The sequence below is a fragment of the Lingula anatina genome, chromosome 3 (genome assembly GCF_051362555.1).
Source record: "Lingula anatina isolate TDL-2025a chromosome 3, LinAna3.0, whole genome shotgun sequence".
NCBI lineage: Eukaryota > Metazoa > Brachiopoda > Lingulata > Lingulida > Lingulidae > Lingula > Lingula anatina.
In genome coordinates, this window is record NC_141769.1 from 10,896,407 (window position 1) to 10,917,466 (window position 21,060).

Consider the following 21,060-nt stretch of genomic DNA (forward strand, 5'->3'; position numbering starts at 1 on the left):
AGAGGATCAGTTAAAGAAATCGGAAAATGAGGAAACTAAAAAAAATAAATAATAGGCCTAATAATAATAATAATAATAGGGCCTAATAAAAAATAATAATAATTAAATTAAAAAAAAAAGTTAGAGCTTAATTGCTTCAAAATTACCAGGCAGGCATATAAGTTAAACTGATACAGCGTTAGACTGAGCGATATGACAAATACCTTTCTAGACTATTCAGAAGTATATCGAGTGTGGCTCTGAAAACTTCACAAACTATAATAAACTGATGAAGAAAATTTGAAAAATTTGTAACAGACTACTAGCGACTACTACTGCAGTCAGAGTGTAACTTTACACTAAGTCCGCTGCACTTACAGTACTTCACCTGAAGTTGTGGAATAGGAGTTTATAACTCAAATCTGTAAAATATTAATGCGTGATCATATTTTTCTAAATCTTAATCATTTATCTTAATTACTTTTGTAATTAGTGGTCGGGGTAAAGACCCCCAACAAAATTTTCAAGACAGAAATAAAGAAATATTCTCTCACTTTAAAAAGTTAAAATTTAATCAGTGACAAAGGTGTAGGCCTAATATTATACAACACAGCACGAAACCCACTTTCGAGTTGCACATTACAGTTCCAGTGTGTAACCAAAGAAGCTCGCATCTTCTTTGTAAATTTTCCATACTTTTTCCACCAGTTTTCTGTCAATACTGTTGTAATATGTATATATAAGAGACTGATTGGGGTTATTACTCGTTGTAAAATGTGAAAACGGAAATTGTGGTACGATGTCTTCAACACCAAGCAATCGTATTACATTCATGGCGTCAGTGTCAAGGTCTTCATGATGGACGATAACATCGTACATTACATGGCATGGCAAACAGAAGTCTTGGACCAATGCCCAGTGGCTATTTGTTGCTTTCTTATCCACTATAAACCGAAGAAAATCTGCGAACCCGATTTTATGTTCAATTTGTTTTGGGTAATGTTTGTTCAGATACAGTTTTATTTGTGGACCTAGCAGACCCAGCACTTGATCCTTGTACGCTGATATAATCCTTTCCATTGGGTGACGCACGACCAGAACTTTGAGATACGTCGCTAATCTCTTCTTGATGTTAATATCATCGTAAGAATCCAGTCGGGTATACGCGAAACCATCTGGTCGACGATTGAAAATATCTTGTTCACCAGATATATTAAGATGTCCAGAGATAACCTGATACACAAGTCGCCAGTTGCGACTGGCTGCTTTGAACAGTGGACATAAAATAAACTTGTTACGATCATCTACAAGAATCCATCTTCTACGTTCAAGACGACCTGAGGGTGCCTTTTTGAGACTGCCGCATCTGTCTTGCATCATGTGGTTCCTTTTGTTTATGATGGACACCCATTCTCCCGAAACATTTTGCCAGTTAAAGTTCTGAAAAAAGATCAAAGAGAGTGCCATTTCAGCCATTTCTTTGTCAGCACGAGAGACCTATGCCAACATGTATAGATTATTTGAATTTCAAAACACATCAAATGGAAGATGACATTAAAAATTGAAAAAAGGCACAGTTAAAACATTTAAAGACAGCCGGAATAACTACGTATGTACACATATGTAGGCAGTGTAAATATTTTTTTATTTTTAAAACCCGCTGGTCAGGTCAATGTAATATTACCACTTTACTAAGAGTTCATGTTTATTGAGTTATATTTCTATCGACAATAAAGAATTGCCAATTAATTAGACTCTCAGTGACAGACATCTCCGTACAAACAATATACCATATCAATTAAAGGGGTAACAGCTCATCATTTTAGTGCCAAAGTGCCATAAAACAGATTTTCTTGGGGTTAATGTCGATGTTCCCATAAGTACCAATGGTTTATGAATCCGTTCCGAAATTGAATGTTAGTCGATTGTTTTTTTTCTTGTGTGTGTGTGTGTGTGTGTGTGTGTGTGTGTGTGTGTTTTGTAATAGTCCTTTGAAAGATTACTACGGCGGGTAGCCATATATGAAGATCCACGTGGTCAAAGGGCAAGCACAGATTTCAGAATAATCGAGATAAGCGCCGTTTTTGGTGGTAAAATGGAATTTATTTTATTTCTGATGTTTAAAATGTATTTATTGTCGAACTTTGAATCTCATATTAATAGAGTTGTTATCCCTTTAAATATTATAGAAATACCTCCCATATCCGTTGACCTATGGTATCACGCTCTGCATGTGGAATATATGGACTACTGGTATGGTTTAGTGAATTTCCATGTTTTGCTGAAATAAAAGTACCCGCACGTGTATACAGATCAGTCGTAATAGTAGCATTTATCAATTACCATCGTAGCTTTTAATTTTCAAACATGGATATTCTTTAAATTAATAAGGCAGCAAAGGTGTCAAATGTACATATATAAAGCAGAGAATAATGATGACGACACAGGATATTTTGTCAATTTTGATGCAATAGGGGCCTATTACATAAGGCCCAAAAGAAGCATTGTGCTTGTCGCCAGGTCAAGTTACTATAGTTCGTCAACATATAGAATTTGCAAACCAGATCTGTTCTCCTTAATTAAAGAAACATGTAATAGCCACTGACAACGTGTAACGTTGAGCAACAAAATTTTACCGGGATTGCGCAAACTGCCAAAACAAGAAAAACTGACAAAAAAAAAAAAAAAAAAAAATCAAATTTCTAGACTTGTCCTACGGGAGACTAAATGGTGATGATTGAAATGTACAAACTTTCAAGTGGATACAGCTGTTAGAAAATTAATCAGACTCTACCAGGCTTTACCTAACAAGAGGGCACCATTCAAAAATAAAACACCTCAATAGGCCTATAGCGAAGAGAGCTGCTTAAATGTGCCTAACATCGTTATACTTCATATATGTAGGTACATGTAGGTATTATTTTATGGGAATAAGAAGCCTACACTTCTGAAATAAAATCTGAATTGCCCGGTGTTGCGTTCATGAAATCAGTTACTGAATTCACGGAACAATTATCTCTGGAACAACAAAAGTAAATGGAAATGCTTTATGTCACATCCGCCCGTCATAATTACCTGTGAATATGATCGTCCACCAGTACAAGATGGCACCACATATCGTCAATCCAACAAGTATTCTGGCAGCTTTCATCAGTTGCGTAAATGTGTTCCTTGCCAGGACAGAAAAGGTAGTCCTGGAAACTGCCACGTTGAATAGAAACACTCTCTTCTACAACTTGCACAGATGGCTCTGTAAACATGCAATAAAGCAATTATACCTGCATATTTCAAGTAATATTTAAAGCAAGACTCTTTTAACTATTAATGGCCTGCATTAAAAGCAATCACTGGAAGACATGTGTGAAAGATAATTTTAAAAAAATTACATTTTTCATTTGAGGTTTAGGCATGATGACGAATTTGCCATGAGGCTCTGCTACTGGCCAGTGAATATTTATGCATATAAGGACTAGTTACATCACGAGTCGTCCTCTGTATTCGACACACAGGAGCGTAATTATAGCTACTCTTACAACCGGTCGTGCGTGCTTCTACGAGCGGTTTGCGTGCAAAAAATTGGCCAAGTAGTAAGATACACGCATGTGGAACGTACTTTTTTTTTTTGTGGACGCAAACACGACGCAAAGCACGCAGCCCGAAAACTGACCGGCCAGTTTTCGCTACGACCTGTCTGCCTGGAGCACGCTCGTAGCACGCAAGACTAAAGTACTGAGTAAGTGCGCTAGGCGTGCGTGTAACGCAGGAAAAGCATGCAGAAATTCCGGGGTATTTTACCACGAAGACGTACTTACCACGCAAGAGACTCGTACGTTCAACTTGCTTTCAATGTACGTTTTAACAAAAAGGGGGGGTGAGTGCACTTCCTCCGTGCGTTTATCTTACTTCCAAAGTGCGTGGCGAGTACTACTACCATACTTGTGAAGTGCGTCACACTAAGACGACGCACGTGCCCAGCACGATAAAAGTGCAGGCGATCTCAAACAACCACTGCAAGCATTGCGTCGTGATCTTCGGTCTCCTCTAGCATTAGTAGCTGTAGAAGTCGATGGCGCATCCTTCTTGGAAGTGCCATTTTGGAAGCCAAAACAGTGAATGATGAAGATACTCGGTGCTCCCTTTATATTATTTATTATATATTATTATTTATTATATTATCCGTGCGTTCCACTTCCGTGCTTATTACGTTTCTCTTACGTTTCTCTTACTTCGTAAGTACGATTTCTGAAAACGTACGCTTCACTTGCAATACACGTATGATTATCTCACTCACTGTGTGCGACACAAGTACAGATCGTACGTGCTCCTTACTTCTTTCTACTTCCAAAAAAGGGCGTACAGACCACTTGCGGGTCCCACGTTTAGAGCACGACACACCTACTTCTAAAGTACTTATTACTTCGTCCGCTGCGATGTAATTTTCATCCTGCGACAACGCTACGTCTGACAAGAACTCCGAGGACGCACGATCTCTAAGCACGCACGACGGGTTGTAAGAGAGGCTTATGTGTATAACGAGGCGCAGCCGCGAAAGAATTTGCTCTTGCCTGTCGCATACAGAGGACGCAGAGCAGTTGTAACCGATTTAATCAATTATCCCACGTACGACAGACACTTCGAACAATAAGATAATTGCACTTGTATTTCGCTTACAAGCACGCCTGTATTTTCATACACTTCGGCGCGTTCATCCTATTTGTTGGAAGCGCCAGCCGTGGAATAAGTCAGTTACAGCTACCAGTACTCGTCGTCAACTGTATGCGACATACAAGAGCAAATCATATCGCCTCGATTTAATTACTCGATATATACACGTGTGCGCGTGAAGGCATGGGAGCTACGCAATTCCGAGTCTGACAATCAAAATGTAACATAAATTGTCATTCCGAAAGAGACTGGACTACTGATAAAGATGCTCCATTAATCAATGACGAAAGTAAACAAATCACCAGTGCGTTCCATTCCCAATGAAGTTAAATTTGCAACATACTTTATTCTCAATTTGAAGCGATAACAAGGTTATCAGCCAGTTTTTCTCTCTCCATCTACATTCACCACCAATGGGTATTAAATGTAATATACAAAATCGTTTTTTACAACTATGACCAAATGTATTTAGCAATATAAAAATGAAAAGACAGGCTAATATATAAAACTGCAGCTATTTCTACCTCTATAATTACAGGTAAGACGTGCAATTATGGGTTCAACCCAAGAAATAAAATCACGGATGATGCCAAGCAGTTCATCCTTTTAAAATAAAGACGTTCACTCAAGATCACGATATTATCAAAATAAGAATAGAACAGTGTTCAGAATAATTTCAACAATTAAGTGTTTTTGCCTGAAGTCTATAAAGAAGACAGCTAATTGTAACACCCTTTCTGGGCAATAGAACTGATAGTTGTTCCCATGGTGTTGCATACCACAAACATAATCTTTTGTCACGATTGTTTTGCTCATCAGCCAAGGTCCCCAAGTTTGGTGAAAATAACAACCTTAATCATCAACACCTTTCGACCTTTTTCAAGAAATAAGCTGATCAAAGAGATTTAGTATCAAATGAACTTTGAATCACAGGGTGTTGACCATGAACTGGCACCATCAATACTCATTGTTTGTCATTCGCTACTTAAGTGACAAACAGTCAAGAAAATACGTTTGTGCATGAAACTGACCACCTAAATATTATTTTGGTCCTATTACAAACACAAAGTTACAGAGATGAAAGCTCTAAGAGTTCCAAAGTTTTCTACACAAATACTAAAGACTCTATTAAAACCAGTGTGTTTCATTCGTATAAAACTGGATTGGACAATCTTTTGTTTTTCACTTTTATTCTAATAAAAGTAATATATCTGCCCATTGGTATTTTATGAAGATACCATCTCCCTAAATACATTTTAATTTATATATCTGTGTGTGTGTGTTTAATTGTGTGTGCAGGCATGGGAGCTGCCCAATTCCAATTCTTTGTGACTATCAAAATGTACTATAAAAGTGTCATTCTGGAAGTCATGGATATGAGAATTTCTTTAAACATGAAAAAGACGGAAATGAGTGACTTGGTGTCAGTAAAACGGAAACTTTAAGACCGTCACTTTGGAGGGGTTGGTGTTGTCCTTTTCTTTCCCTTCGAACTGGGCATGGATGACATGAGTGTTCGCTGCGATGGATGCCCCTGATTACCAGGCTGCTGTTTTAGCTGCTGTAACTGAAACTGTTGCAGTTGGGGTTGGTGTTTCTGTAAGAATTGCAACTGCTGCTGCTGTTGTTGTTGCTGCTGTTGTAACTGTTGTTGCTGTTGTGGTGTTAGTTGCATCAGTTGTTGTGCTGTTATGGTCTGTGGCTGGCCTCCTCCCCTTACTGCTGATGTCAACTGTGACAAAGCGGTCACTGCTGGAGTAGATGTGAGGTTGGAGTGGGATAACACACCTGAAAATTGGATGATAAAGATATAATTTCATTAATGTAACTCAGGATTAAAATTACTAAAATGAACTTGATATTTCATCATTCATTTATTTTTCCTAGGCCTATGCAAACTGGTGAGACTTGTAATATATATTTGAACATCAGAAGTTATTTTTTCAATAATAATGAATACCTTCAAATTAGATGTTAATTAACTTTACAAACTGTACCAGTCTATTCTCTACGCATGCCTGCTTACCACTAGATCCTGCTGCTAGTGGAGATCCATTGCCTGATATTGTCCTTCCCACAGTGCCTTGCTGTAATGGCTGCACTTGGGTCCGCTGACCAGGAAGGTTGGTGCCGAGGATCTGAATGGGCTGCTGCCCTGGAATCTGGAAAACAAGAATAAGCAGTGCTGAAAAAAAAACATGAAGGGACTGGCGCAGTTGTTTTCACCTCGTTATTTTCTACCATTTTTGAAACAGTCTCCTGGATGTAAAACCCTACCTGTAGCAATGACAACTGAGAGCCTGGTCTGATTTGTTGAGATGTTCCCTTGATTCCAGCAGCAGTCATGAACTGGGCCAGGTTCCCAGCCATGCCTATAGGAACAGACAGCATACCCTGGTTCAGGACTTGGGCAGTGTTGGTCAGAACATCTGAGGAGATGGAAACAGGCATTTATACCTTGATGATGTTGTAAAATCTAATTTGTATGCCTTTAGAAAAATGGTGGATTTACCAACATGAGTAGCACTCGTAGCTCAGATTTCTCACTAGAAATGCCTCTTGTACTTTCCAAATAATTATTTATATAATTATGGACTTAAGCAAAAGCATGTAAACATGTCCAAAAATAAGCAAAACATAAAAATTAAAACAAATTACAAGGACTAAACAAATAAAAGGCAAATCTTAACTTTTGTAAGCAAAATTAGATTTTTTTCTATAAATAGCAACAAAAATATTAAACAGGTAAAGACTTAATCACATAGGAGGTAGAATTCTTTTCCTACAGCATATGTTATAAATTCAAGTTATAGAGACAAGGACTACTCACTTGTTGTCATAACTATAGAGGATGGAGTGCCACTTGTAGCAGTGGTTGGAGCTGATGTTGTCTGGGGCATAGATGTTACCATGGTTACCAATGTAGTATTACCAGCCTAGGTAAAATGAAATAAAACACTACTACATGAATGATTAAGTTTTCAAAGATTCTAATTCGTTTTTTTTTTGTACATTTTAAATGCTGATCTTGCTTTAAACACTCTTTCAATTTTCATGACTTTCTGGAAGCTCCTTTACAAAGAAAAATGAACTTTGATCTCAATTTTAGAATATTATTCTTCTAAGCTTTGCAAAAAGAGCCTGGTACTGCCCTTACAAATAAGCTTAAAACAATTTTCTATGCTGACCCCCACCAGTAAATGATAGCTATAATCCTTAGACACAAATAAGGAAACATATTTATGATGGCCACAAAGGTTTTAAACTGAGAATCATTTCATCTCTAAACAGTCAGCCAGTCTGATATATTATTTTACACAGCTGACATACTTGTGTTGTGGTGGAGGAGGTTCCTGTATTGTTCCCTGCTGTGGAGATGCCCTGCAGACCAGCCACAGAGCTAAACACTATGCCAGCTGGTGTACTCAGTAACTGTGTGGACGGGTTGGTGCTGCTTATCATTGTGATAGGAACTGGGACAGCAATACCACCTCCTGGCATAGAAACACCTGTCAGAGATACCTGAAAAGAAAAAAAAAGACATAATCGAAATAGGGATAGCAATACCTAACAAAAAAATATCAGATATTTGATATCCGAATGACAATACCAGCCTCTAGCAAAGAAATACCTGTCAAAGATACCTGGAAAAAATATCCGATAATTGATAAGTGCATGGCAATACCAGCTTTCAGCAAACAAACACCTGTCAAAGATACCTGGAAGGGCAAAGATACCAGATAATTGATACTTGGAAAAAAATGCCACGGATGCCATGTTAACCTATAACTGTTCTTTTACATGCTTGCCAAATTTAGCCTTCCATTTCTTTCCCCATCAATTAAGTTTTTAAAGTAAGTACAAACCTGCATATTCTGCAGCCCTTGTAATCCCTGTATATTGGTCAGCCCCATACCCTGCAGATTGGCCAGGCTCTGTATGCTGATGTTCTGTGGCAGGCCAGCCACATTGGCAATGTTGATGTTTGGAGCAGATGCAGTGGGTGTAGGGGCTGAACTGCTCATTGCTGGGGCCTCAAGACCTGGAAATTGGAACATATATCAATGCATAGCATAAAACAATCATGAAACCCCCTGATGTTTAAAGAAATATATTCATTTCAGTGAAAATCATGTCATCTAATAAAAGGAACTAGGAACATGACCTGCGATAAATTCTGCAAAAATGTACATGTCTATGAACACAAGCTTAGGGCATAAGATGCTCTGATCATTAAAAGTAAGTTACTGTGTATGTGAGCACTGACCAGCTAGAGGCGTGGGTGTGGTGGGCGTGTCCACTGGAGTGGGAGGAGCAGAACCGGACGACTGGAGACTGTTGCCTGTGGCTGAAATAGAACACAAGAACCAAGGTTAATTGGACAGGAAATGATGCTGATCTGATATAAAGCAGTCACTGTGATAAACTTTGGTTCTTATATAGAAAGAGAGATACATATTTTGGAATAGCCTTAAACATGGCAACAAAAATAACTACAGGATATATTTTAACATATTTCAATACAGTATAGAAGTGCTCACCCTGCATGAAGTGTGCAATATTTGACCCTTGCTGGAAGGCCTGCAGAGTCATCTGTCCACTGAGACTGCCCCCACTGTCTGTGAGAGATGAGCGCCTTGAGCTTGAGGAGTTAGGTGTGGGGGCCCGTCCTGTGGGAGGGGGAGGTGTGGGGTTGGGCTCTCTTGATGACCCATGGCGCTCCCTTGTGGAGGAAATGTGGTGACCAGGCAAGGGGGCTGAAAGGATGATAACGTACCTCTAATATTGGTTGAAGTATAAAGATGGAAAATGAAACATGATTTGAAGTTGTTAAAAAAGCAAATATCATTTTCACAAATATAATCTTATGCAAAAAAAATTTACTTACACCTAAAAACTGTATCAAATTTACAAATAAACATCCTCTTTTATAGAGATAAAATATTTTTAAGAACAAGTACACATCTAAATTATCTACTACAAATCTTTGAGATTCACAAAAATAAATCATGTTTCTACAAACTGCTGACATAAAGATATCTTACCTGAAGCAGACGTCGGTGTAGACACTGGACTGGGTGTACTACTTGACCTAGAGATAAATTTTCAAGTTGCACGACTTACATCATAAATTTAACAAAGGTACCAATAAAAATACACCAAAATATGTGCTTTAGTCTAGAAAAGTTAAAATTTATTATATTCTTACTTATCTCATTTGTTTCTCCTTTATCACACTCAAAATCAAAATGATTGGGTCCAGAGCTATATCATATCCGACATTCAGTCTTTCAAGTGTGTTAATTCACAGGCTATACCTTGAAATATTGGAGTAGAGATTCATATGTTTAGGTCTATGGTTGCTGTTTGAAGTTTGCTGAAGGTTGCCAGGCTGGAGACCAACAGAATTTATACCTACTGGACCTGGAAGAATTAAGCAATGATCATACAAAACCCTAAAGTCAAGGTATCTCAGTAAAAATTTTATCAAGTCTGATGCATGACTAAATAAAATCAGGTTTTCTATAGATCTAAGAACTTCATAATTAAAAACCTTGATATTAACATTTTTCATACGCTCAACCTTCAATGCCTTTTTTTCCTAATTAAAAAAGTCACCCAGTTTATAAAATAATTGACACTCTGGAGGATGAACCTGTAGATTTATAAAATGACATCAACAAGCTCTTGACTTACTCTGCATTCCAGAGGGAGAACCCAGCAACCCAGCTGATGATATGGACCCTGGAGCATTGAGCTGTAGAGACAGTTTCATTGGCTGTTTAGTGCTGCCATCTGCTGACTGACTAGGGTCAGCCTATTAGACAGAATATAAGTTGTTATCAATGAAATTGTTAATGTATTAATACCTGACAGTATCGAACTTTGAGAATAAAATTTTAATAAGAATAAGGGAACATAATTCATAGTCAATTCTATTTCAACAAGTATACCGTTTGAGACAAACAGGCTAAGTGTGTCGAAATAACTGTAAATACTGTAAATTCCTGACAAACATAAGGCCATCCCAGTATTTTATCATTATTATGATACTAGGACTTTGCTTCAATCTCCAGCATTTAATTAACCAACAGTTTTTTTTTCAGGACCACAGATATATTCAAATATCATTTGATGCTAGGGTTCAGTAATTCTTGTCACTAAAGTGTACCTTGTGGTGACAAAGAACAGGTATCTTAAAATTTCTGAAGGTCACCAGACACTCACCTGCCCTAGGATGTTCTGTGCCAGAGACGTTGCCTGTGTCAACAATGCCTGTGTTGTAGTGGTGACACTGGACTGTCCTGATGACTGTGATGATGACTGGGTGAAGGTGACCTTGGGTTCTTGACCTGAGATGATGTGGGTGATCTTCACTGCTCTCCGTCCTTCTTCTGTGAAGATCTCTGTGAACTGGTGGATGTATCTACACAGAAATTAGTTGGTTTTAAAGATATGAATAATATTGCTCACAACACGCTTTTGACTGCTCATACTGTAATTCTTAATTTTTACATATGATCTATTTTTCCAAAAACTGCATACCATTATCAGTGGTAAAACAATTTTTCTACATCTTTTCATCCATATGGTTAAAAAGTACATATCTGACTAAAAGAAAAAACAAAATGCAAACATCCCAGAGGACAACAGAAAATGACACAATCCCTCCTTACTTGTCTACATTGGCTTTTGTTCCCAAAGAAAACTTGCAGCAGCTAGCATTGTTCTGTCCCTCTGTGAAGTCTCGGTCCACATAGAGCTCCCCCAAGTAAAAGTCATCACTCAATCGCTGCTGGACCACAAGGCGGGCATAGTAAATCTTGCCTGGGGTCCTCTCCATCTCCATTATATATTCCTCCACTGTCACCTAGCAACAGGATATTTGACTATAAAACTGAGATTATAAATGTAAGATTTCTCTACTTTAACGTGGCAAAAGGCCTGGTAATTCAAAAGTTGTTTTTTTTTTTTTTTTTTAAACTTAACTTAGGAGTGGCAATCTTCACAATTTGTGTTACTATTAAGTTACAACATATGCAAGGACACACAATGGCATCTGGTATTTACAGAAATAATTTCTTCACTCAATACAGTCATGCAATTAACACTTTTGCAAAATCTCTACATGACTGAAAAACTCTCTGAATCTTATGCCATGATGGCCACTGGAAAGTAAGAGAACGATCTTTCCAGCCTGAAAAGACTTATGCATGATATCAAGAAGTTGATTCTATGAAATTCAATACAATCAAGTATTCCAACTTACAGGTGTGTTATCCAATGTTATTTTTGGCTTCTCTATGGACTTTGCTAATTTTTCCACCTATGAATCACAAGAAAGCAAAAATGATCAAACACCACTCAAATGAATGAATAGCACTTTATAAATTTGATGTTCACTTACAGTTAGTTACTAACAATACTCTACATTGACTTGAGGTAAGTTTGTTTGGTCAAAACGTTGCAACATGCAGATATTAAAAAAAAACAAAAAAAAAAAAAAAAAAAAAAAAACAGAGAGACTGACAGATGGACAGTAAGACAGAGACAGACAGACAAACTGACCGATGGGCAGACAGACTTACCTCAAGTTGCTCTGGGGCAGCGAGATTCACAGGTCTCTGTCTCCAGGTATCAACACACTGAAAAGAATAAGAAAAAAAAATAAATAAACTTTATTCCAAAAAGTTTACAGGAAATAAGTTAACTTTCATTACTTATGCATCTAAAATGACAAGAGAAATCTCAAATCAGATCCCTTTAGGTAAGCATAATTTTTTAATCACTTTTATGTTTTTAATTCTTTATCTCTTTGTTCATCTGTAGAAATGTGCAATAAAAAACAGTACATCCTCAAATATAACAAAGTCCAGCCATCATAAGCACCATGCTAACCCTTATCAACCAAAAGAAAAAAAAAGCTGTAACATCCACAATATTTTAGGAATCCACAATATCTTTGGGATCCAGATCTGTTTAGATATTAATGCACAACACATTCAATAATTCTCTCTGATAACAGTCTGTACATTGTAATTTAAAAAGATTGTAATTTTCAGAGCCTCGCAGGGACAGACCAATATACTGTTCAATCAGAAAGGCTATGTATAAATTGGTGCCCAGTAGTAAAAAAAAAAAAAAAAACCTTCATTTTTGTGCTGATGTTTTGCTCACAAAAATGTTAAGTCCAGATTGACATATTAAATGGTGCTAACAAGAAATAGTCTCCATTAGACTCTGAAAATTGGGGCAAATAAGTTGACTCTTAAGATAAAAGTGAAAATTATTCTAGTAAGACATCTGACATGCAGAAAAAAGATTTGAAAAGAGGAAAATTACACAATTTAAATGATCATTCACAATTTAATCATTCCTCAATTAATAACACAAAATTTGCTTTAGTAAAAAAAGTTTGCATTAAAAAAGTTTTTTTTAGCACCAATAAGATTATCAAGATTTTCATATTTGCTTTACACTCTTACAATCTGAATAACTTCATAAATCTGTTTTTACATATATATTCTTTACAAAGATATTTGCAATTAGATATTAAAAAACTAACATTTACTTGCTTATGCCTAATTGAAGAAAATTTTTGCAACACACTATCGGAAAGAAATAATTCTTCCACCATGCCACAACCTGTCTTCCACCAGGGTTTTCTACCTTACATCCTAAATCATTGTTGTTGTTGGATAAGTATGAGTTGCTTGCAAGTTAAACAAACAAGATTCCCAGATCAAAAAATGAGTTCAACTCAAACTCAACAGACTTAAAAAAGTCTTGAAACATGCATCATAGGCCCTATTGCCATAGACACCACCAGTCGATGTAGATCAATCTAACTCTGTAGGGACTCTCACTGAGCAATCAGCTTAACTGAATGACACAGTGCTTCCTGGCATTATGTAGAATACCAAAAAGCTTGTGATTATACCAGTACGCTGAAAACAAGAGGAGGTGTGTCAATCAATTAAACTAATTGCACTCAGCAAGAGTCCAGGCAGAGTTGGATTGCTCTACATAGGGCAATGTGGTCTATGGGAATGGGGTCCTAAAGAATACATTTGCCAGTGTCCTTGTTGTAAACAGTGACATTCCACATCCATCTGGTCCCTACCCTGAGATTCAAAGGATTCTAGTGGAAACTATCCTTTTTAACCAGCAATTACTAGTCATTTTCAGCGTATAATCATTGGGAAAGTATTACTAGAATGTGAATCCCATGATGGTTGGTCCCAACTTGATTGTGAAAATTATGCATCAATCACATACATTTCCAAACAAAACCCAAATCATAGGGAAAGGAATATGGAGACAGATACATGTAAAAGTGAACCAACTGAAAAGATCACAGTACATATGTATATGTATATGTAAATGTACCATAGAATGGTGAGGTCCTGTGATTTTTTCCTGAAAATCAAAAGAAAAGCAAAATCTGTACTTCTCTGCTTGCTTTGGTTACTTCTCACATAATTCATAGTTTCACTCAAATACATATTTCCAGCAAAATATTCCAAATTATGATTATTATAACTGTCAAATATGCAACCTATTCAATTTCATTAAGTAATATCTCTCAGCCATTAAAGCAGCTTCTAAACAAAGAAGCTTATTTATTTATTTATTTACAGAGCTATATATAGAAAAGCACTCATAGTGTGTATATGGCAATCTATACAAATCAAGAACCTCTAATTTTCCATTTCTATTATTCCTTCCATATAAATCCAAGTTCTTTTTCTCTCAGCTTTAAACCTGACACACACTGATAGAAATGAGATTACAGTTTGAGAAAGGTGGCATGTATGCCAGATCCTTAATTTGAGGGGCATTAGCAGTGAAGAGACAGAAAATCTGTATTTCCTAAGTTTCACAGTGCCAACTTTAACAAATACACATTAAAATCCATAATGGCTTATGTTATAAATCAAACAATATATTACTGATACTCACTGGTTTACCAACTTTCAGATTGACAGGAGGGTTACTGCGCAACTTGTCCTTCTTTTTATGAAGAAAGTCATACAATTTTAAACTAGATGGTGCTGGGCACTGGGCAAATTTCCTCTTCCTATTCACAGCTGTTTGGGAAAACTTTTTTACTGCTCTGAAGATATGAGAAAGCAAATAGTGAGCATTTATGTTTACTTACTAATATTGATAAAAAATAATGGGTTAAGAATGCCTTCTATTAAACGTCATTAAAGATTCAATCTTGGTATATTCTAAGAAAGTTTGTAAAAAAAAATTCATCAAACTGTTCTCTTCATTTCAGCTTTCTCTGTTGCTTTAGGACAACAAATGACCTTTTTCAATATATGTCATCTTATTTATTAATTTAATACTATCATTATTATGTAAATAAGTTTTAAAATAAAACCACAAATTTTCTTGGCATTAAAAAATGTGCCACTATAAAGTTAAAGAGTCATTTTCATTTAAATGTATATATGCTATGAAATTAATTTATTGATAGACATATTCCACTGTATTTCCCTCTTAATCTCAAACACATTTTCTCTACAAACACCTCATCTCTTTGTCTAATGAAAATTAATATTAAATGCAGTTACATCTCTTTTCTTCTATTTAATAATAATACTAATAATAAATATTCATTAACATTTTAAAATCCACATAGCTTCATCAAACTTTACGATGCAAAATACAAGTTAAAGAAAGGGATATCTGAATAAAATAACTCAATATACAGTCAGTTGAAAAAGATGTGCCATTTTCACACTTGACTGGCCACAGGCCTACCTTTTTAAAGGTCTTGTGTTCATCTTATGTTTTTCATACTGTAGCCTGTTAGCCACAAGGCAGACAGAGAGGGAGGGGTCCAGGCACAGTGGCTCCTGTGTGGCCAGCAACAGCTGACTTTCCAGGTTAAACTTATCCTCCTGTGTCCAGCGGTGACCATCATTGGTTATGGTGTTAATATCACATAAGAGGGTCTAAACAGAAAATGAATCGATACTTTAAATACATATTATTATGGTGTTAATATCAGATAAGAGGGTTTGTGTGGAAAATGAATCAAAACTTTAAATACACATCATTAAGTTATAAATATCACCCAAGAGGGTCTGCACAAAAAATGCATTATGCAATCACAATGAATTTTTTTCTTTGAATCAATACTTTTTAATACATATTAATTACTATAGTAAGTAGCAATTATTAAAAAAAATTACTTAAAAAGGTATTTACAACTATTTCTTATCTAATATTTTTATTGCAAAAAAAAAAAGACACTTCACAAAAAAAGACACTTCAGACCCCAATTTTAGCAAATTTTACAAAAAAAGTTTTGCATGCACTGTAAGTTTGCCATAAAATACGTTTTTATCTTTCTATCAAAATCTATTTGAGCGACTAACTCCTAATTTATTACATTTTTCAGTATGACAATGGCTGTGCCTTTGACTTACTTGAGGAGTTGGTTTCAAAAGCACATATCTGGTATCAAATGTATTACTGGTGGTGCGTCTATAATCCCTGATCTCTGCTATAACACTTCCACTGTAGAAGATATTCACCTGAGACTTCTCAAGAAGATCAACCAAGATTGGGGGAAGCTGTAAAAATTTAATAATATTTAAATGATATCATTTGAAATAATCTACTGAAATTAAGAAAAATTAACCATTTTCTTTATCTCTATCTTGGCACAGGAAAATGAAAAACTGAAAATATATTATTATTGAATCCCAGGTGGAAAATAGTAACTTCTAATATGAGTTTATCTTAAATTATGAATAGTATGATGGTCATCAGCCATTATACTTATCACATGATAAGTAGTCTTGCTGTGCCCTTTGTTTGTATAAAGCAATCTGGTGTTTTAAGTTTATCAATGAATGCTGTAAAAGAAAGCATTCATGAATGCATCTGAACATAGAATAAATTATAATATTATAATATCCACCATGCCCTTGTCTTGTACTAGCAAGTGCTTTTCAAGCTTTACTAACAAGTTTCACTTTCAGCTGTTGAAAGAATTCTAACAATACTACTTGAAACAATATTGCACGCATTTTTACATCTGTATCTTTTCCAACACTGGAAAACACTAAACTACTAATATAACCAAGGAAGAAACAGTCATACCTTACATCAACTTAGTACACTCACCTCTTCATTGTCAACATATTCTAACAACTCTGACTCCTGAAAAAAAAGTTTTGTTTTAGATGAAATCTATTAATTATGATTTGTATAGTATTCTATCTCAAAAGCACTTTAAATTTAGGCCAATAATAATGCCACAAACATTCTCACAAAAATACAAAATAATTTTTCAAAACTGTATATATAAGTTTTTTTCAAATGTATACTATTTTTTGCTATTGCCTCAGAAAATGTCAAATTTTCAATTGTTTCTGATAACTCTTGGCACTTATTTGTTGGTTCTCAATTGTTGACTAAAAATGAAATTAAATAACCTACGTAGTGTGAAAAAACAAGGACCTAGTAAAATATGTAAAAAAAACTTAAACAGGCAAAAGTAAATAATAACTACACTAACTTGTACAACATAGTGAACTGAAATGTCTTTATTGTCATATAATCAACTGTTATTGTCAGTAAACCATGAAACATCAAATCTAATATCTTGTTTTCCATACTATACATTCACCGCCTTACCTCATATGGCAGTTTCACAGACTCGGACTCTGTTCCATTTCTCCCCTTTAGCATCAATGAGTAGCCGTCATTCCCAGGATACAGGTTGATGATGAGGGTATTCAGTTTATCTCTGTATACTAGCTTATCTAGTAATTTGGAAGCTGGCATCAGGCCCTGTCAGGTAAGACAAATATATAAAGCAAAGAAATCAACTATAAGATTATTCTGATAAAGGCATAACTTTAATGTTGTGTAGAAAGTTAGAGTTTAAAAGTTATGATCATAAGCTATAAGATTATAATCCAATCTAGTGAATCTTAATCAAACAAGATTATGTTTCTGATCAATCTCTTTAACAGGAAAATAAGCTAAAAATGACCTCCATAAAATAGGTGTAATAGGGTTAAACATTATTACGAAAGAATTCCCGCCCTTTTGGCAGTCAATGGTACCTGTTTAGTGTTAGTGTGATTCTTATCTGATACTGTTGTGTGTGTGTGTGTGTGTGTGTGTGTGTGTGTGTGTGTGTGTGTGTGTGTGAGAGAGAGAGAGAGAGAGAGAGAGAGAGAGAGAGAGAGAGAGAGAGAGAGAGAGAGAGAGAGAGAGAGAGAGAGAGAGAGTACAACACAACCAAAATAAAAATACAACACTTCAGCATAATAAATCAACATGTTATCCCACAATACAACAAGAATCCAGCACATCACTACTTACAGGTATCCTGGGTTGTTTGCCACATTCTTCAATATACATATCAACAAGTCTTTCATGTATTGACTTCCTGGAAAATAAATACAGAAAATAAAACTTATCAATAGAAAAGTTATTTCATTTTCACTTTCTTAAAAGGATAACAACTGTTCATTTTGGCCAAAAAATGAATTTTCCTGGGGTTAACAACAATTTTCCCATACTAACCAATGATTAATAAATCCATTTCTACATTTTTTTCTAAAAAGTTTGTTTTTTGTAATAATCTCTTAAAAGATTATTACAAAAAAAAAAAAAAAACAAACTTAAAGAGATTATTATATAGTATAGCCATTTATGGTGGTCTCCCTGTCCGATGGCAAGCACAGATCTCAGAATAATTGCTCACACTGCCGTTTTTGTGGTAAAATGGAATATGTCATATTTCTATGAGATTTTTTACAATGTTTTCATTGTGAAATATAGATCTCATACAAACAGTTGTTATCCCATTTATCTGTTTATCTCCATTATTAACAATCAGAAACATGGTGTAAAAATCTTGCTTAGACAATCCATATTAGTAGCATGATTTTTTGCCTTTTTGCTATGTAAGTAATAGTTTTAATTTTAGTCCCACTTATGAGCACTATGAACTCACCATTTGGGGTTTGAACTGGGCAGATTATTCTTTAGTTCTGAAGGCCTCTTTGCTGCAGTTTCTAACAAATACTAAAATAAATAAACAAGTGTTAATTACTTTAAATTATTTCCAAAGTTCAATTTTTTTCTTAAACAGTGGATACTACTTCTGAAAATAAAATGTCACATTACATCTTTGGCTATTTCTAAAAATACCTGTTACACACTGTATTGACTCAGACTGAAGTATATCATGGGACACATCTTACTTCTGTACAGATCAATTAACTTATGTCCTTTGATACAGAAACTGCACTTCAGATTATCTGTAAAATATATCATCATGGATATGTACATTCTATATATTTTTGACAATGCAATATACTTACATTGGCATTCTCTGCTTGTCTAAGAAACCTTGAACTCTGCATCTAATAAATAATAAGCAATAAGAAACTTTGACATAGACCTCACTCAGGTAAACATTTTAGATAAAATATATGGCATTAATGGCCCTCTATTTAGTCTCAGTTTATATCATTAAAAAATCAACAGTCAAGTTTTGACATTTAGTGATGATACCATGATAAACTGTATGCTGTGCTCAAGAATTAGGCTTCTGCACACTATACTTTATTTACAATCAACCAAATAAGACAAGATATACATAAAATGATAGCCTTTTGCTCCAAGTCAGAAAGTGAATGGTGCACATCATCTACATGTCATAATGGTGATGGTTCTATTTGCAAGGCTCTGACCACAGTTATCTAACTAGTCATGTAGTGATGTTTGGCAATAACGAGGCATTGTCTGTTCAACACCAGGCTACTAGTACTAGTAGTAGTAGTATTACTATTATTGGTTTTTAAAATGAAAATGAAAATGTCTGCATTCTCGATCTATAAACAACGCGATCGCTATTCTGATGAACCCGTGGCACGCTCTGATTCATCACTAAGTAGTATCTAGAATTAGTACAGGGTATTAGAGTTAATGCAGGTACCAAAAATGTCAAAGTTGATGTGGTAACTAACAATGTCGATGGCAATGGTAAACAGTCTCCTCAGACTTCACTCCTGTTTCCGTACCTACTGTAACAAATAAACCATCCTTATGCTCCCAAATTATAAGAGTCTCTCATACCCTACCTTTCTTGATAAATAAACTTTCGCTTTCAAAGCATCTTTGTACAAAATCTAAAATACATGATTCGCTAGTCGCAGAAATCCGGTTTAATCCTGCCGAAGTTCTGTGGAGGCAACCATATTGAACATCAGTGACACCTGTCGGCAGGAAACAGATAACAAGAAAGAATTTGATTGGATTACAATATGACCTCATTAAAAGGCAATTTACAAGAATCCGCGTTAAAGATGAAAGCGCATGTTCTACATTCAGCAAAGGAAGCTGATACAAAGAGAGAAATATATATCAGAAAATGGTAATCGTAATTTTGTAGGTGTCTTAACCCCTATACAAATTGACTGAGCAAAGTCTAAGATTGGCTTAAGAAAGATTGTAGTCAGTCACTGAATTTATAATTAACAAACGGCATGAATAAAACAAGAACCCCACTGTGGAGCCTTTGTGACGTCAAGGAAAACACAACGCACGTGCTACCAAATGTGTTTTTATGTTTTTTTCTCATTTTGAAATTTGTGAACCATTAATGTTCATACTCAGAAAAAGGCTTTGCTGGAACTTACTATATCACACGCTTTACAATTTTGTAAACAGTTTTCTTTTTTCGTTTTTAACTTTGAAGCGGGAATTATGAAGACGACCACGAGGGGAGAGCCATTGGATAGATATTTAGCAGAGCTTGGCCTGTGGAGAAAAAGTATAGCGAAGGACGGGTTCTCACTCTTCAGAGCTGTTTCTGAACAGGTACTACCAGAACATTTAGTTAATGAGTTGTGGCTTAGTTGTAAAGACTCACATAACCAGAGAACACGCGGTTTGAATACTGCGTGCTTATAGTGGATTTGTGTTAAGGCCAAGAGCACGTGCTTGCACCGCCAGACTAAACTAGACTAACATTGTAAAAGAACTAGCAATTGTAAATAGACAACAATTACTCCCTCCTTATGTCTGGAATTTCTAACATTTTTTTAGGGGGGGGGGGGGCAGCAGTCATTCTTAGGTTAGTTTAAAAGTATCACCGAGCTAGGTTTAAATAAACAACACTTCACACCGACTGCAGATACTTCAGTTCCAAGTTTGGTATCATATATGTAAAATGACTGCTAACTGAAGAGAAAATTACATTTTCAGAATTTTGTTTCAATGACAGTGAAACTGTCAACAATCAAGGGGATTTGCTGGTATAGATATATACATGGATAGGGATGTAACTGAAATGGGTTCCACTAGAATTATACATTTAGAGATGTTGGGAGAATAGCTAATTCCTATGACAAAATTGCAGATTTGGTTTCT

The 21,060-nt window shown here is 35.6% G+C and overlaps 3 protein-coding genes across 13 annotated transcripts in view; 1 reads left to right on the plus strand and 2 right to left on the minus strand.

Moving 5' to 3' along the window:
* Positions 1-47: 47 nt before the first annotated feature.
* On the minus strand, positions 48-4,532 carry LOC106157703 (carbohydrate sulfotransferase 10). 6 transcript variants are annotated; one of them, XM_013533429.2, is made up of 4 exons: positions 4,309-4,512; positions 3,055-3,229; positions 2,175-2,260; positions 48-1,419 (listed from the first exon to the last, which is right to left on the minus strand). In XM_013533429.2, exons 2-4 carry the CDS (start codon positions 3,128-3,130, stop codon positions 619-621), a joined length of 963 nt encoding a protein of 320 aa, XP_013388883.2. In that variant the 5' UTR covers positions 3,131-3,229; positions 4,309-4,512; the 3' UTR covers positions 48-618. The 6 variants fall into 6 exon arrangements, with proteins under 6 accessions (XP_013388883.2, XP_013388884.2, XP_086866099.1 ...); XM_013533430.3 differs by having other exon boundaries at positions 4,271-4,512; XM_087009973.1 differs by lacking the exon at positions 4,309-4,512 and adding an exon at positions 3,457-3,530.
* A 421-nt stretch (positions 4,533-4,953) lies between these two features.
* The window catches only part of LOC106160263 (uncharacterized), a 32,629-nt gene continuing 16,522 nt past the window's right edge, over positions 4,954-21,060 (minus strand). Inside the window, exons 1-25 of one of the 3 annotated variants that reach the window (XM_013536808.2) lie at positions 19,770-19,945; positions 19,008-19,049; positions 18,638-18,708; positions 18,001-18,067; positions 17,305-17,460; positions 16,792-16,827; positions 16,089-16,235; positions 15,418-15,611; positions 14,608-14,761; positions 14,035-14,064; positions 12,234-12,290; positions 11,915-11,971; positions 11,322-11,515; positions 10,873-11,071; positions 10,342-10,462; positions 9,963-10,068; positions 9,690-9,736; positions 9,186-9,401; positions 8,912-8,992; positions 8,511-8,686; positions 7,975-8,166; positions 7,475-7,580; positions 6,922-7,073; positions 6,671-6,806; positions 4,954-6,432 (exon numbers count right to left, since the gene is read on the minus strand). In XM_013536808.2, coding sequence (XP_013392262.2) covers positions 6,095-6,432; positions 6,671-6,806; positions 6,922-7,073; positions 7,475-7,580; positions 7,975-8,166; positions 8,511-8,686; positions 8,912-8,992; positions 9,186-9,401; positions 9,690-9,736; positions 9,963-10,068; positions 10,342-10,462; positions 10,873-11,071; positions 11,322-11,515; positions 11,915-11,971; positions 12,234-12,290; positions 14,035-14,064; positions 14,608-14,761; positions 15,418-15,611; positions 16,089-16,235; positions 16,792-16,827; positions 17,305-17,460; positions 18,001-18,067; positions 18,638-18,708; positions 19,008-19,049 — 3,075 coding nt within the window. In that variant the 5' untranslated portion in view covers positions 19,770-19,945 and the 3' untranslated portion in view covers positions 4,954-6,094. Of the gene's footprint in view, positions 6,433-6,670; positions 6,807-6,921; positions 7,074-7,474; positions 7,581-7,974; positions 8,167-8,510; positions 8,687-8,911; positions 8,993-9,185; positions 9,402-9,689; positions 9,737-9,962; positions 10,069-10,341; positions 10,463-10,872; positions 11,072-11,321; positions 11,516-11,914; positions 11,972-12,233; positions 12,291-14,034; positions 14,065-14,607; positions 14,762-15,417; positions 15,612-16,088; positions 16,236-16,791; positions 16,828-17,304; positions 17,461-18,000; positions 18,068-18,637; positions 18,709-19,007; positions 19,050-19,769; positions 19,946-21,060 lie in introns of those variants that run through there. The other 2 variants (XM_087009969.1, XM_087009970.1) reach the window with 2 other exon arrangements.
* Positions 19,907-21,060, plus strand: part of LOC106157682 (UDP-N-acetylglucosamine transferase subunit ALG13) — a 31,222-nt gene continuing 30,068 nt past the window's right edge. For all 4 annotated transcript variants that reach the window (XM_013533400.3, XM_087009968.1, XM_087009967.1 and 1 more), the window contains exons 1-2: positions 19,907-20,062; positions 20,387-20,508. In XM_013533400.3, the coding sequence (XP_013388854.2) occupies positions 20,005-20,062; positions 20,387-20,508 (180 nt within the window). In that variant the 5' untranslated portion in view covers positions 19,907-20,004. The remainder of the gene's footprint in view (positions 20,063-20,386; positions 20,509-21,060) is intronic.

Bases quoted from the DNA above. Each gene is read 5' to 3' on its own strand.
- LOC106157703 (XM_013533429.2), bottom strand. From the start codon at position 3,130: ATGAAAGCTGCCAGAATACTTGTTGGATTGACGATATGTGGTGCCATC. The intron at 2,261-3,054 runs GTAATTATGACG...CTTTTATTTCAG, and splicing joins GTGGACGATCATATTCACAG to CAAAACATGGAAATTCACTA. The intron at 1,420-2,174 runs GTATTTCTATAA...ATCTTTTTTCAG, and splicing joins TAGGTCAACGGATATGGGAG to AACTTTAACTGGCAAAATGT.